We start from the raw sequence: 12302 nt of genomic DNA on the forward strand, positions 1-12302 counted from the left end.
GAGAGAGAGAGAGTTCATGGATATGTAGAGGTCAGAGAACAGCTGTGGGAATCAGTTTGCTTCTTCCATCATGTGGGTTCCAGGAATGAAACTCAGGCTGCCAGGCATAGCAGCAAGGTCCCTTACCTGCTCAGCCATCTGCCAGCCCCAGAATAATTTTAAAAGCACATTTAAATTGTTTGTTCTTCAAGAATATATCCATCGCCTAACCCCGAGTCTCTGAAGCACCACAGTTGTCCTGAGAGTGCTTGCATCTTGAAGGCCCTCTGGCTTCCATTTCTGGAATAGGGCTCTGGCCCTGCTAAACACTACAGGTAGGTCCATCTTTAAGTCACTTCGTAGAGACTGTCAAGACAAGAAGCTGATGGCTGTGACATCTGACTGTCGTGCAGCAGTGGGAGTTCTAGATTGATGTCTGAATGTGATGGATGCCTAGCCAAGGACAGGTTCTGCGTGTCTGGGTCTGCCTCTTGCTGCTGTGCTTGCTGGGGCCACTGACTCTGGGAGAGTCATCCAAAATATCTAAAACTATTTAAACTGTGAAACCTATTGCTAAAGAATATTAATTTACAGAATAGCAATATTGACTGTATCTGCATTAAGGAGCCACGATGGGGCAGTTCGAGTGACCTGCAGATGTGTGTTTTAAAGTTCTATCCCAGGCACAGGTGTGTGTCCACCCTCCAATGGGGAACCAGATGGATTGGCTGGCTACCACTGTGGCCACATGCAACAGTTTGATAAAAAGATATCATGTTTCAATTTTGTGTGTGAACAACAATATGTACACTAAAATTGACATTTATATGTAAAGTTTTTCTATTCTTTGATTTTTAATAAGCTTTAGAAACCAAAATAAATAAATAAATTGTTATCTGAAGTTATTATAGAACATTTAGCAATATGATGTTTACCCTTAGGTATTTACTGTTGTGGATTTTTCAGTGTCCTAAATGTATTTGATAAGTATAAATATGTGTGTTTTCTTCTCATTTAGCTGGTATTCAAGAAGGGTAGTCAAAGCTGTTGTGACTCTATTGCTAGAATTTAGCTGCAATAAATTGTGTTGGCACACCCAATAAACTTTTACAGAACTTATATAGGTTGGTGACACAATTGAACCATAACTACTATATGTGATTTTCAGGAAAAATGAGTTCCTAATTTTCAAAATTTTAAAATTACTTATATTTACAATAGTTATAGTCTAATTGGGGTCACTAGACGTGGTGGTGCATGCCTTTAATGCCAGCCAGCACTCAGGAGGCAGAGGCAAGCTGATTTCTGTGAGTTCCAGGCCATCCAGGGCTACATAATGAGACTATCTCCAAAAAAGGAAAGGAAAGCAAGCAGCTACATCCTCACAGGAAAACCCTCCTCCGGAAGTCAAAGGACACTACATGTGTAGATACTTAAGGAAAGAACGTAGCTATAACCATTGAACAAAAGGAACATGCCATACGATAAAATTTACAGCTGTCTCTCAAATAACTCTATTTCTCTTCATTTCCTAGTCCCTATTCAATTAAATCGATGCTGGATTTAGAGTTGGATTTGGCTTTCCTACCCTAAAATCCAAGCATGTTATTTAACAAAATTTTAAAGTTTCTGTGTTATATCAAGAAGCCAATTGCTGTAATACAGCATAAATAATGAATTAGAGGACTATCTTTGTCTTTTCTTGGCTCTTTCTTTCAAGGCCTATACCCTCTCATAATTGTTGTTTTTCAAGGATTGCCTTTCCCAGTACACATACATGTACAAGCAAACATTGCTCTGATGACACTTATGTTCGTGTCCCATACACACAATGAGAACCAGCCTGACAACAATCCCTGCATGCTCCGGAAAAAGAATTGGACCACACCTCCCCGGCTGCGCTGGATTCAACTCACTCCATTTCGACTGACACTCCAACCAGAACCTGGAGTATTGACTTCAATCAAGTTGAGGATTTCAACCTAGATCTTCAATCAAGCAAATCTCATCTAACATGGACTAGAGATAACTCATTAGAGACTTTCCCTGTACTGGCATTTTTTTTCCCCACAGGACCCCACATGGCTACCATCGTCCCATTTCAGCAGGAAGTAACTTAGAAGATGCTAGCCCCCGCTCCCCATTATTGTTTATTAGGTTATTGTAAGCCTAGTTAAGAATGACCTTATTGTTTAGAGTTGGGATTGGAAGGAAGTGTTCAAGTTAGACACCCTTTCCACATGACTTTAGGGCTTAGCCGGAATAGACATAGGATGTGCAATAGCAGATAATTGTATCTTCTTATATTTCACCTTTATGATTGTTAATTTTTGATGTTTTACACTATTAAGTTTTAATCCTCTTTTAGACTAAAAGGGGAATTGTAGGGAGACACCCTAGCCCCACCCCAGGTAACCTGGACAGGTGTGCCGGGACACGCCCATGAGGGCGGGGTGAGGGGAAGTCTGAGGTGACATGAAAGGAGGTTCTTAAAGGGCTGGAGAGACGTGGGGACCCCCTTCTCTCTGGCCTCCCTGCCTTGCTGCCTCTGAGCACGCTCTGGCTGGTGCTGGTGTATCTGAATAAAGAAAACCTATACCCTATTGACGACTGGTCGATCCCTAACAAATGGGGATTGTGGTGTTTGGATGATCTAGGCAGGATTTTTTTTTTCAGATTCCTAATATATATTAAAACACACCTAAACCATTCTCCCTCCCTGATCTTCAGTTCTTACTCCTATTTATTGAACACACACTGATTCTCTTTTCTTTGTTTTGGTTTTGCTTTTTTCTTTGTGTAGCCCTGGCTGTCCTGGAACTTACTCTGTAGACTAGACTAGCTTGAACTCTGAGATCTGCCTGCCTCTGTCTCTCAAGGGCTGGGATTAAAGGTGTGTGCTACTATGCCTGTTACACACTGCTTCTTATTTCACCATAAATTCATCTCCCAATCCCTCCCTTCCTCATAGCTCTTCACCTCTCCCAGCACCAGTTACTTTGGGGGGCGGGGGCAAGGGGATAAGGTGGGTTCACAGGAAAAACAAGCCTTTTTCCTAATCTTCATTCAAAATAACTTTTGAGATTCCAAAATAGAAAAACAATGTATTCTTACAACTTAGAACATCATACTAAATATTTCAAAATAGTAATGAAAAAATGATGCTACTATGACTTGTGTCTGAAATATTCCCCCACAGGCTCATGTTTTCAACACTTGTTCCCTAATTGGTGGCACTGTTGGGGAAGGCCATGGAACTTTCAGGGAGTGAAGCCTAGTAGAAGCCTAGGTATCTGGGGTGGGCCTTTGGGGACCACACCCACACCTGCTTCCAGCGTCCCTGGTACACCAGGAACCGGGAGCCTCCACCATGCCTTCCCAGCCACAAGGAACTGAAGCCCTCAAAAACGGTGGCTCCCAACCTGTGGGCCATGGCCCCTTTGGCAAAATCTCTATCTCCAAAAACACATTATGATTCATAATAGTAGCAAAATTAGTTATGGAGTAGCAACAAAAATAATTATATGGGCTGGGCGTTGGTGGCGCACGCCTTTAATCCCAGCACTCTGGAGGCAGAGGCAGGCGGATGTATGTGAGTTCGAGGCCAGCCTGGTCTCCAGAATGAGTGCCAGGATAGGCTCCAAAGCTACACAGAGAAACCCTGTCTCCAAAAAAATAAAATAAATAAAATTCTATGGTTAGGGGTCACCACACCATGAGAAGTGGATTTCAGGGTCGCAGCATTAGGAAGATTGAGAACCACTACTCCAGAACCATCCTCCAAAACAAGTCTTTGCACCCTCAAGTTGTCTTTGTCAGCTATTGTGGTTACAGCAATGTGAAGACGACTAAGCTGCCAAGGTGCTGATATCTGAGCAATGGTCATCCAGCTGATTTTAAACTACTTGACTTTTTACAGGGTTTCTGGCTTGTAATGCATTATTAAAAGTATCTTTGAGGCAAACTCTGAAGTAGGCATTATTATGGAGAAATTGACACTCAACAGAAATTAACTGGCTTGCCCTGTTCTACAGTTGATATGCCTTCCTAGTGAGAAATCGCTGCACACACTTAGAGATTAATAAAGGAAAGGGCTCTTTAATATGGTACACATCCAGCTCTGGCTAATGCTCAAAGAGGAGCTGATCTTGAGTAGATTTTCTAATTTATACTCACCATAGGCATGTGCGTCTCATATATAAACCTCTTTCAGGTCCCAGCTCCAAGTCCCACTTTGAACAATTTAAACAGATAGGAGACGGCAAGTCTGGCCACTTGGACAGTTGAGAGATGTACACAACAAAGATATTGCCAGAATTATTTATTACTATTTCTTAAGCACACCAGGGTTGTTCTTTAATAGTTGTTGCCCAGGTCCATCTTGTTCACCTGGCAGAATTGTGCTTTTCTGGATAAGAGCACAGAGACTTAATGGCAGGGTGGTTATGATCCTTGAACAGCCCCTGAGAGGCATGCTCTTTGATACGATACGAGATATGTCTGATAGCTGGTTGTCAGTCAGTTTTCTCCTTTTGCTAGGGGAATAGAGCCTAACTGGAAGTCAATGTTGATAAATAAATATTGGCAGAAACTTTCTTGGCATCTCTAAACTTCAATTGTGGAACAAATTTTTCATTTCTACAGTTTCTAACAAGTCTGCTGAGTACACTACTTACCTCCCAGTCATATTGGAGACAGCGCTCCTTTAGCTAAATTCTACTTGGTGTAACTTAATATTTCCTAATCACAATTATTAGTAAATCCTTTGTAGCATCAATTTTACTACTTCAAGTTTCTCCAACATCAGCCTGAAATCTCGAATTCCTTCTTTATAACATAGCATAGAATGTTGTGAAATAATCTTTTTGTTTACTGTGAAGATGTGTCTTTGTCAAGGCGCCTTTTGATTGGTTTAATAAGAGCTGAATGACCAATAGCTAGGCAGGAAGAATTAGATGGGACTTCCAGGGACACAGAGAGGAAAGAGGAGGTGAATCTAGGCACAGGAGAAGTGGCAGGGGACACAGAGAGGAAAGAGGAGGTGCAAGATGGAAGAGAGGTAAAAACCCACAGGTGAAACGTAGATTATGACAAATGGGTTCATTTGTTATAAGAGCTGGTGGGACAAGCCTAAGCTATAGGCTGAGCTTTCGTAATTAATAATAAGTCTCTGAGTCATTTTTTGTGAGCTGGTGGCCCAAAGAAAAACTCGTCTATAAGAGAACAGACCAGGACTCTACCAGTATGAAGAGTAAGGAGACACATCAAATTCCACAGCTTTTTTTTCCTCTCTCATCCTCTGTCAATCCTCCAAACAAACTGCCCAGGCAAAGAAGAGCAACTCTGTGGCCCAGGCAGCTTTTTCCCCATTTAATGTTCAATCAGAGATCTTTCTGTAAGCAGAAGAGAGTATGAAGCTCCCTGGGCATGGGCTGTTCAACCACTGTTTTCTTTCTCCCAGCTATAGTTTACACTGCAAACAATGATTACAAATGACTTTTGGTTTGGATTCAGCTCCTACACTAGGTCCCAAAGAATAGACTTAAAGCCAAAATGGAGTCACCCATGATAAAGTTAAAACACTGCCAAACAGAAATTCCCCCAGGAAAGCCAGTTTCAATGGGCATGATAATAAAGTCCTTCTGTCTTAATCTTTGGCAAAAAAAAAAAAAAAAAAAGTTGCCTGCAGTAACTTGATGTTAACTTGTCAATGATTCTCCTATTGTTCTGTCTCCCTTCCCTTATAAGGAAAAAAACTCCAAAATAGCCAATCAGATCTCTCCCTAGGGACCAAGGAAAGCAGGAACACCAGTCTCCTCTGGTCAACAGTGCTTACCCATTTCAAGGAATCTATAACCTCAGAGGAAAGCCAATCAAGACCTTTTAACTAATAATGGTTAAATTTTGTTATTATTATGAATAATAATTTTTAGATTTTTAGACTGGTTAATGTTCTCTACTTCAGTCTATTTACTATTATAAGTGTTCTGAAACTTAGTTTTATTTCCTTAAATAAATAAAAATTGCATTCTCTCTGTGAAGCAACATTATTACTAAATATATCTGTTGTTGGTCTTTCTCCATGTGGCCTGAATTCAACTAATTTAAAAACTATGTATCAACAGTTGTCATTTCTTCATAGTCGCTTCTTCAAGACTTGATCAAAATGCTTTCCAGTCCCACTGGCTGGCTTACATTGGCAGCTCTAACACTCTCAAACAGCACCCTCAGGAGTTTAGGGAATTTTTAGCTTCGTGTAAGATTTTTTTTATTATTACAAGGAGTTCTAGACTCAGCTGAGAGACACTTCCTCAGCCACCTACTTACCTCTGCAATGAAATCATGTAGCTCTCCTTCAGTAGGACAGCATCCCAGTGACCTGATAATTGTTCCAATCTCTCTACAGGAAAAAAAAAAGTTTTAGAATATAAGTTCTGGAAAGGCAAGTATAGTATAAATTATCAAATAATTATCTAAATTATTTCAGATCACAGGTAATAAAGCAAATGACCTCAAGAATCGGCTCACAACTCTCTGAGAAACTTTCTGGGAAAAGTAAATGATACACAAATGAACCAGGACAGACCAGTGTTTTCACTGGCTAGCAAAATGCAAGCTCTGACTAGTTCAAAATCTCAGAGCTCTAGAGGAGAGAGCAGGAGGAAGAAGGAATGGCAGCCACCTGATGGCCGATTTCAACTGTTGCTTAACTCTAATGGAGAAGGAAACAGAATACACATTAAATATTTAGCATGCTAATATGCACCTAGCTAATCTAACTCTAGCCTTGCCCTGTGGGAGCCTCATGGGTCCTGCCTGGGGGCTAGCTACTGGACGAAATAGAAACAGGCTGGGTTAAATTTTACTTCACTCTGCTTGCTGTACTCCTGCTTGCTTCAGTTGAATCCCGTCCTCTTATCTTGAAAAAGCAAATGCTTACAAAGCTATCTGTAGAAATAGTTGGCCATATTTGCCAAAGTAAGAATGTCGCAATGGCTGCCCACAGCATCTGCTTCTGTAAACACACTTAAACTGCAATAGTAACATCCCTTCAGTGGTCATGAGACCCAAAGACCCACCCTCGTATGGTGGGAAGGAATCTTCACACTTGTTCAAACTATTTAAGTTGTAAGAAACTGCAGGATGGGACCAGACTTTGCAAAATACTAGCTTTGGTCCATCATGCCTACTGGACTCCAGCTCTCTGGATGCTGCTTGGTTTTTTGTCTTTTATTTTTTGGGTTTTATAAATTTGTTTTAATTTTATGTGCATTGGTGTTTTGCTCGTATGTCTGTGTGAGGGTGTCAGATCTTGGAGTTGTGAGCTGCCACGTGGGTGCTGAGAATTGAACCCAGGTACTCTGGAAAAACAGCCAGTGCTCTTAACCACTGAGCCATCTCTCCAGTCCCTGCTTGGTTTGAAAGCTGGCCTTAGGCTCTACATCTGTAGAATGATGATGCTGTTAGCTACATCAGAGTTTTGCCATAGAGGCTCCATTGCTGACAAAAAAAAAAAAAAACATAAAGCATGGTCTCCAGCATCAAACTGCAGAGGGTGTGAAATCACAACTCCACAGACTGGACAAGTTCCCGACCTAAATATACCTAAAGGCAAAACAGCCAGGACCTTCCTCCAAACACATAAATGCATCTGGGGACACAGGGAGAGTCCAATTATAGTGTAATGTAAGGCACAGCTGAGGGCAATACAGCCACTCAGTAAGAATTAGTTACACTCTTTCCCTCCTTCCCCATAACAATGAAATTCAATCCAACAGATAATCTAAGAAAAGTATACATTCAACTTAATATTCTCTGCAAATAGCTGGGCATTGGTGGCACAAGCCTTTTATCCCAGCACCCACCAGAGGCAGGTGGATATCTGTGAATTCGAGAGCAGCCTGGTCTACAAGAGCTAGTTCCAGGACAGCCTCCAAAGCCACAGAGAAACCCTGTCTCGAAAAAAAAAAAAATCTCTGCAAATAATTATGGGATTTGTAGTAGATTCTTACACATTTCCATTAAGATTGAAGTAATATTTGAATGTTAATTAAATTTCACATACATTGGCTTAATACTTTAATTTCCTTACCATTCTGGATAATTTGGAATTAATTTTATTTGCTGTGTATTTTACTTGTGAGAAAAAAACAAACACTTTAAGAATTATTAAATTATTTGCTTAGAGGCTGTGGTGAGTGCTAACAAAAGAGAGAAGCCAAACCAGCAGTAGGGAGACAGGGCTCTACCTTTGTTGCTCACATTTCCTCGTGACAAATGATCGTCACCACACCAGGCAAGGTGTACTGCTCAGTTTTGTCAACTCAACACAAACTGGAGTTATCTAGAAAGAGGGACCCTCAACTGAGGCACTGCCTCCCCCAGAGTCTCCTGACCATTACAAAGGACATTAGATTCAAGGATCTTGTTCTGAAAAGAAAAATGGGGACATAGAAATGACAGGATAAAAGGGTAGATTATTGAATCTACTTTTAAAGAAACAACTATTAGTCCTTTTTTGGTTTTTTTTTTTTTTACTTTTCTACTTAAATTAGAAACAATCTTATTTTACATGTCAATCCCAGTTCCTCTCCCTCCCATCCTCCTATGCCCCCCACCAACCCCCTTCTCATCCCTTTTCTGCTCCATAGAAGGGGTGAGGCCTTCCATGGGGGATCGTCAAAGTCTGTCACATCATTTGGGGCAGGGTCTAGGCCCTCCCCCATGTGTCTAGGCTGAGAGAGTAACTCTCTGTGTGGAATGGGCTCCCAATGTCCATTCATACACTAGGTATAAGTATTTTTCCACTATCAGAGGCCATAGAGTAACCAGGTCTCCTAACTGACACCCACGTTCAGGAAGTCTGGATCAGTCCTATGCTGATTTCCCAGCTATCTGTTTGGGAACCATGAGCTCCCCCTTGTTCAGGTCACCTGTTTCTGTGAGTCTTCCCACCCTGGTCTTGACCCTTTTGCTCATCACTCCTCCCTCTCTACAACTGGATTTCAGGAGTTCTGCTCAGTGCTTAGCTGTGGGTCTCTGCTTCTGCTTCCATCAGCTACTGGATCAAGGCTCTAGGATGGCATATAAGGTAGTCATCAATCTCATTATAGGGGAAGGGCAATTAAGGTAGCCTCTCCACTATTGCTTAGATTCTTAGTTGGGGTCATCCTTGTGGATTGCAGTATAATTCCTTAGTGACATATTTCTCATTAAACCTATAATGGCTCCCTCTATTTTCTTGCTCTCCTCTATTCTTCCCCTGACTCAATCTTCCTGGTCCCTCATGTCTTCCTCCTCCCTTCTCTTCTCCCCTTCTCTTTCTCCTAACTCCCTCTCCCCTCCCCTGTGCTCCCAATTAGCTCACGAGATCTTGTCCCTTTCCCCTTCATTGGGGACCATGTATGTCTCTCTTAGGGTCCTCCTTGTTTCCTAGCTTCTCTGGAGGTGTGGATTGTAGGCTGGTGATCCTTTGCTCTATGTCTAATATCCATATATGAGTGAGTACATACCATGTTTGTCTTTTTGTGACTGGGTTACCTCACTCAGGATGGTTTCTTCTAGTTCCATCCATTTGCCTGCAGATTTCAAGATTCCATTGTTTTGTTTTGTTTTGTTTTTCCGCTGAGTAATACCCCATTGTGTAAATGCAACTACTAGTCTTAAATATTTCACATTGGTATGGATTTTTATATATTGTTACAAATTTAAAGTTAATTTTGTTATACTGTATATATGTTTCTAATCTTGTTTGGGGTATCATGTTTATACAACTCATTTAAAAGGCAATGTTTAATTAAGAAATGCAGATTAATATTCATCTATAATGATCAAACTTATAATCATGTTAGGAATGTTTTCAAAGGCATACACAGATATATTTAGATAGATAGACGGTCTTCAAACACTTCAAAGAACTACAGAATATGGCATGTTTAATAACCTAAGGCTTTTCATGACAGGAGTCACATCTGCTCCTGACAGCACTGATTTCCTTCGAGAGAAGATGATGGTCATCGAAGAACCTCCATATGGAGTTTGCTTTCTTTATGGCAAAGAAACCGCTCTCTGACTCAAAGCAAACTGTATTGTCAGAATGAGATCAAAACATCACACAACATCTATGAGCATGTCTATGGGTCATTTTCTTGACTAACAGCTGATGCAGGAGGGCCCAGCCCACTATGAGTGGTGCCAACCCTGGACAGTGGTCCTGGGCTATATAAGAAAACAAGCAGCGTGAGTATGGAGAGCAAGCCAGCAAGCAGTGTTCCTTCTTGGTTCTGTTTCAGTTCTTGCCTCCAGATTCCTGCTTGAGTTCCAGCCCTGGCTTCCCTCCATGATGGACTAAGATGCCAAAGTATAAACCAAATAAACCCTTCCCTCCCTGAGTTTGTTCTGGTTACAGCATCTATTACATCAACAGAAATCAAACTAACACAGTCTTCCTGTCGGTACATTTTCCCTTCCTTTGTTCCCTCTCATTTCAACCCTCTGTATTATTAATTTTTTTGACCATAGGGTTATCTAGGCAGATCTGAACATGACGGCCACTAGAAATACTTTACAAGATTATATTTTCTCTTATGAAGCCTCTAGCGGTATCTCATGAAACTGGGTAACACCCATATAATAAACATGCCTTTGAAACAGCAGATTAGCCACTTACTGAGTGCATGAGAACAAATATTCCACAAGACAAGGGTAACACTTATGTCTTGATAGGTTTCGGACTTTCCCCTTCACAAAACCCCTTATCGGGTTTTGGTTACAATAAGAACTGCTTAAACTCCAGCATCAGAGGACTAACAATCAAAGCTATGCTAACTCACACAGCAAAAAAGACAGCAGAAAGGGAGGAGACAAAAACCTGACAGCTCCTGTATAGGGAATTGAAGAAATCTGAGGTTCCTATTGTCCAATACTGTCAATATATCTGGCTCTTAAACATGTGAAATGTGGCAAAAGAATAAAATACACTCAGATTTCAAAAATAGTAAAAGGAGAATACAAACATCTCACCTGTATTTAATATTCACCATAAATTTAAGATATGTTAAATATTAAAATATTTTAGACATATATGTGTAGTATATTATTAAACTATAGAACTTTAGCCAGGCGGTGGTGGCACACACCTTTAGTCCCAGCACTCAGGAGGCAGAGGCAGGTGGATCTCTGTAAGTTCAAGACCAGCCTGGTCTACAAGGGCTAGTTCCAGGACAGGCTCCAACGCCACAGAGAAACCCTGTCTTAAAAAAAAAAAAAAAAAAAAAAAAAAAAAAAAAAAAAACTATAGAACTTTGAGGGCAAGAGTGGCTGCACCTCAAGTCATTGCTCATGCTGTCTGCGATGTCACTGACCAAGGAATCTCATGCCACTATCAATGAAACAAGAACAGGCTAACCTCTGAGCTTACAAGTAGGGGAAAGCCAACCAGCGAGATGAAACTTTCAGAGCACTGAGTTACAGAAAAAGATCTGAGCTGGAGACGCCCAGCAGGGATGGGAGTCACAGGGGCCTGAGGGCTCCTCTAAGAAGACAGCACCAGGAGCTGAAGAGGTGGAGCAATGGTTAAGGGCATCTGCTGTTCTTCCAGAGGACTCAGGTTCAGTTCCCAGAAGCCACACCAGGCAGCTCCCAACCATCTATCTATATCTGCAGATCCAGGATGTATGAGGCCCCTGGCCTCCTGTGAGGGCGCCTGCGCTCATGTGCACACACCACAAGCAGATACAAACATCCACACACTACAATTAAAAATAATAAAAAATAAACCTTAAAAAATAAAAGAGTTCACTGGCTGAGCAGGGCACCCACCCAGGGAGAATGCTGAGAAGCTCTCACGTGGCACAGAAAACCTTCATGGGAGAGAGAGGACCTGGGAGCAAGCAAACACCCAGGGGAGGGTAGTGTTGTGGAGCTAAGGAAAACAAGGGGAAAGTGAAGCCATCACTGGTGCTCGGAGGTGTTCGAGGAAGGAAGAAGTGGCCGATTCTATAGACAGTTCTCACAGACTGCATAACTCCCAATGGAGTTGGTAAAGCACCAGGTAAGCAGTGATTGGGATGAGGAGTTTCTGTTCAAAGTGGGGGTAAGTTAGATGGCAACGGACGGAGAACTACAGACCCGAGAAATGAAGGGGGGGAGCTTCCAAGGAGCATGAGGCGGGCGCACAGGGCTTGTTTATATTTGGGAGGTTATTTGGGAAGTAGGCCACACACGGAAGCCAGGGCCTTGTGAATGCTAAAGACACCCTACTTCTGATCGCCAACCGAGCCTGTCTGCTTAGGTGGGACATACATGCGAATCCCAGCTCTGCT

General features: G+C 41.7%; 1 protein-coding gene across 1 annotated transcript in view; it reads right to left on the reverse strand.

The window, feature by feature from the left end:
- Positions 1-12302, reverse strand: part of Efcab2 (EF-hand calcium binding domain 2) — a 94404-nt gene that overhangs the window by 23341 nt on the left and 58761 nt on the right. The window contains exon 3 of the mRNA XM_027418863.2: positions 6307-6379. Coding sequence (XP_027274664.1) covers positions 6307-6379 — 73 coding nt within the window. The remainder of the gene's footprint in view (positions 1-6306; positions 6380-12302) is intronic.

The sequence above is a fragment of the Cricetulus griseus genome, chromosome 5, assembly GCF_003668045.3.
Source record: "Cricetulus griseus strain 17A/GY chromosome 5, alternate assembly CriGri-PICRH-1.0, whole genome shotgun sequence".
NCBI lineage: Eukaryota > Metazoa > Chordata > Mammalia > Rodentia > Cricetidae > Cricetulus > Cricetulus griseus.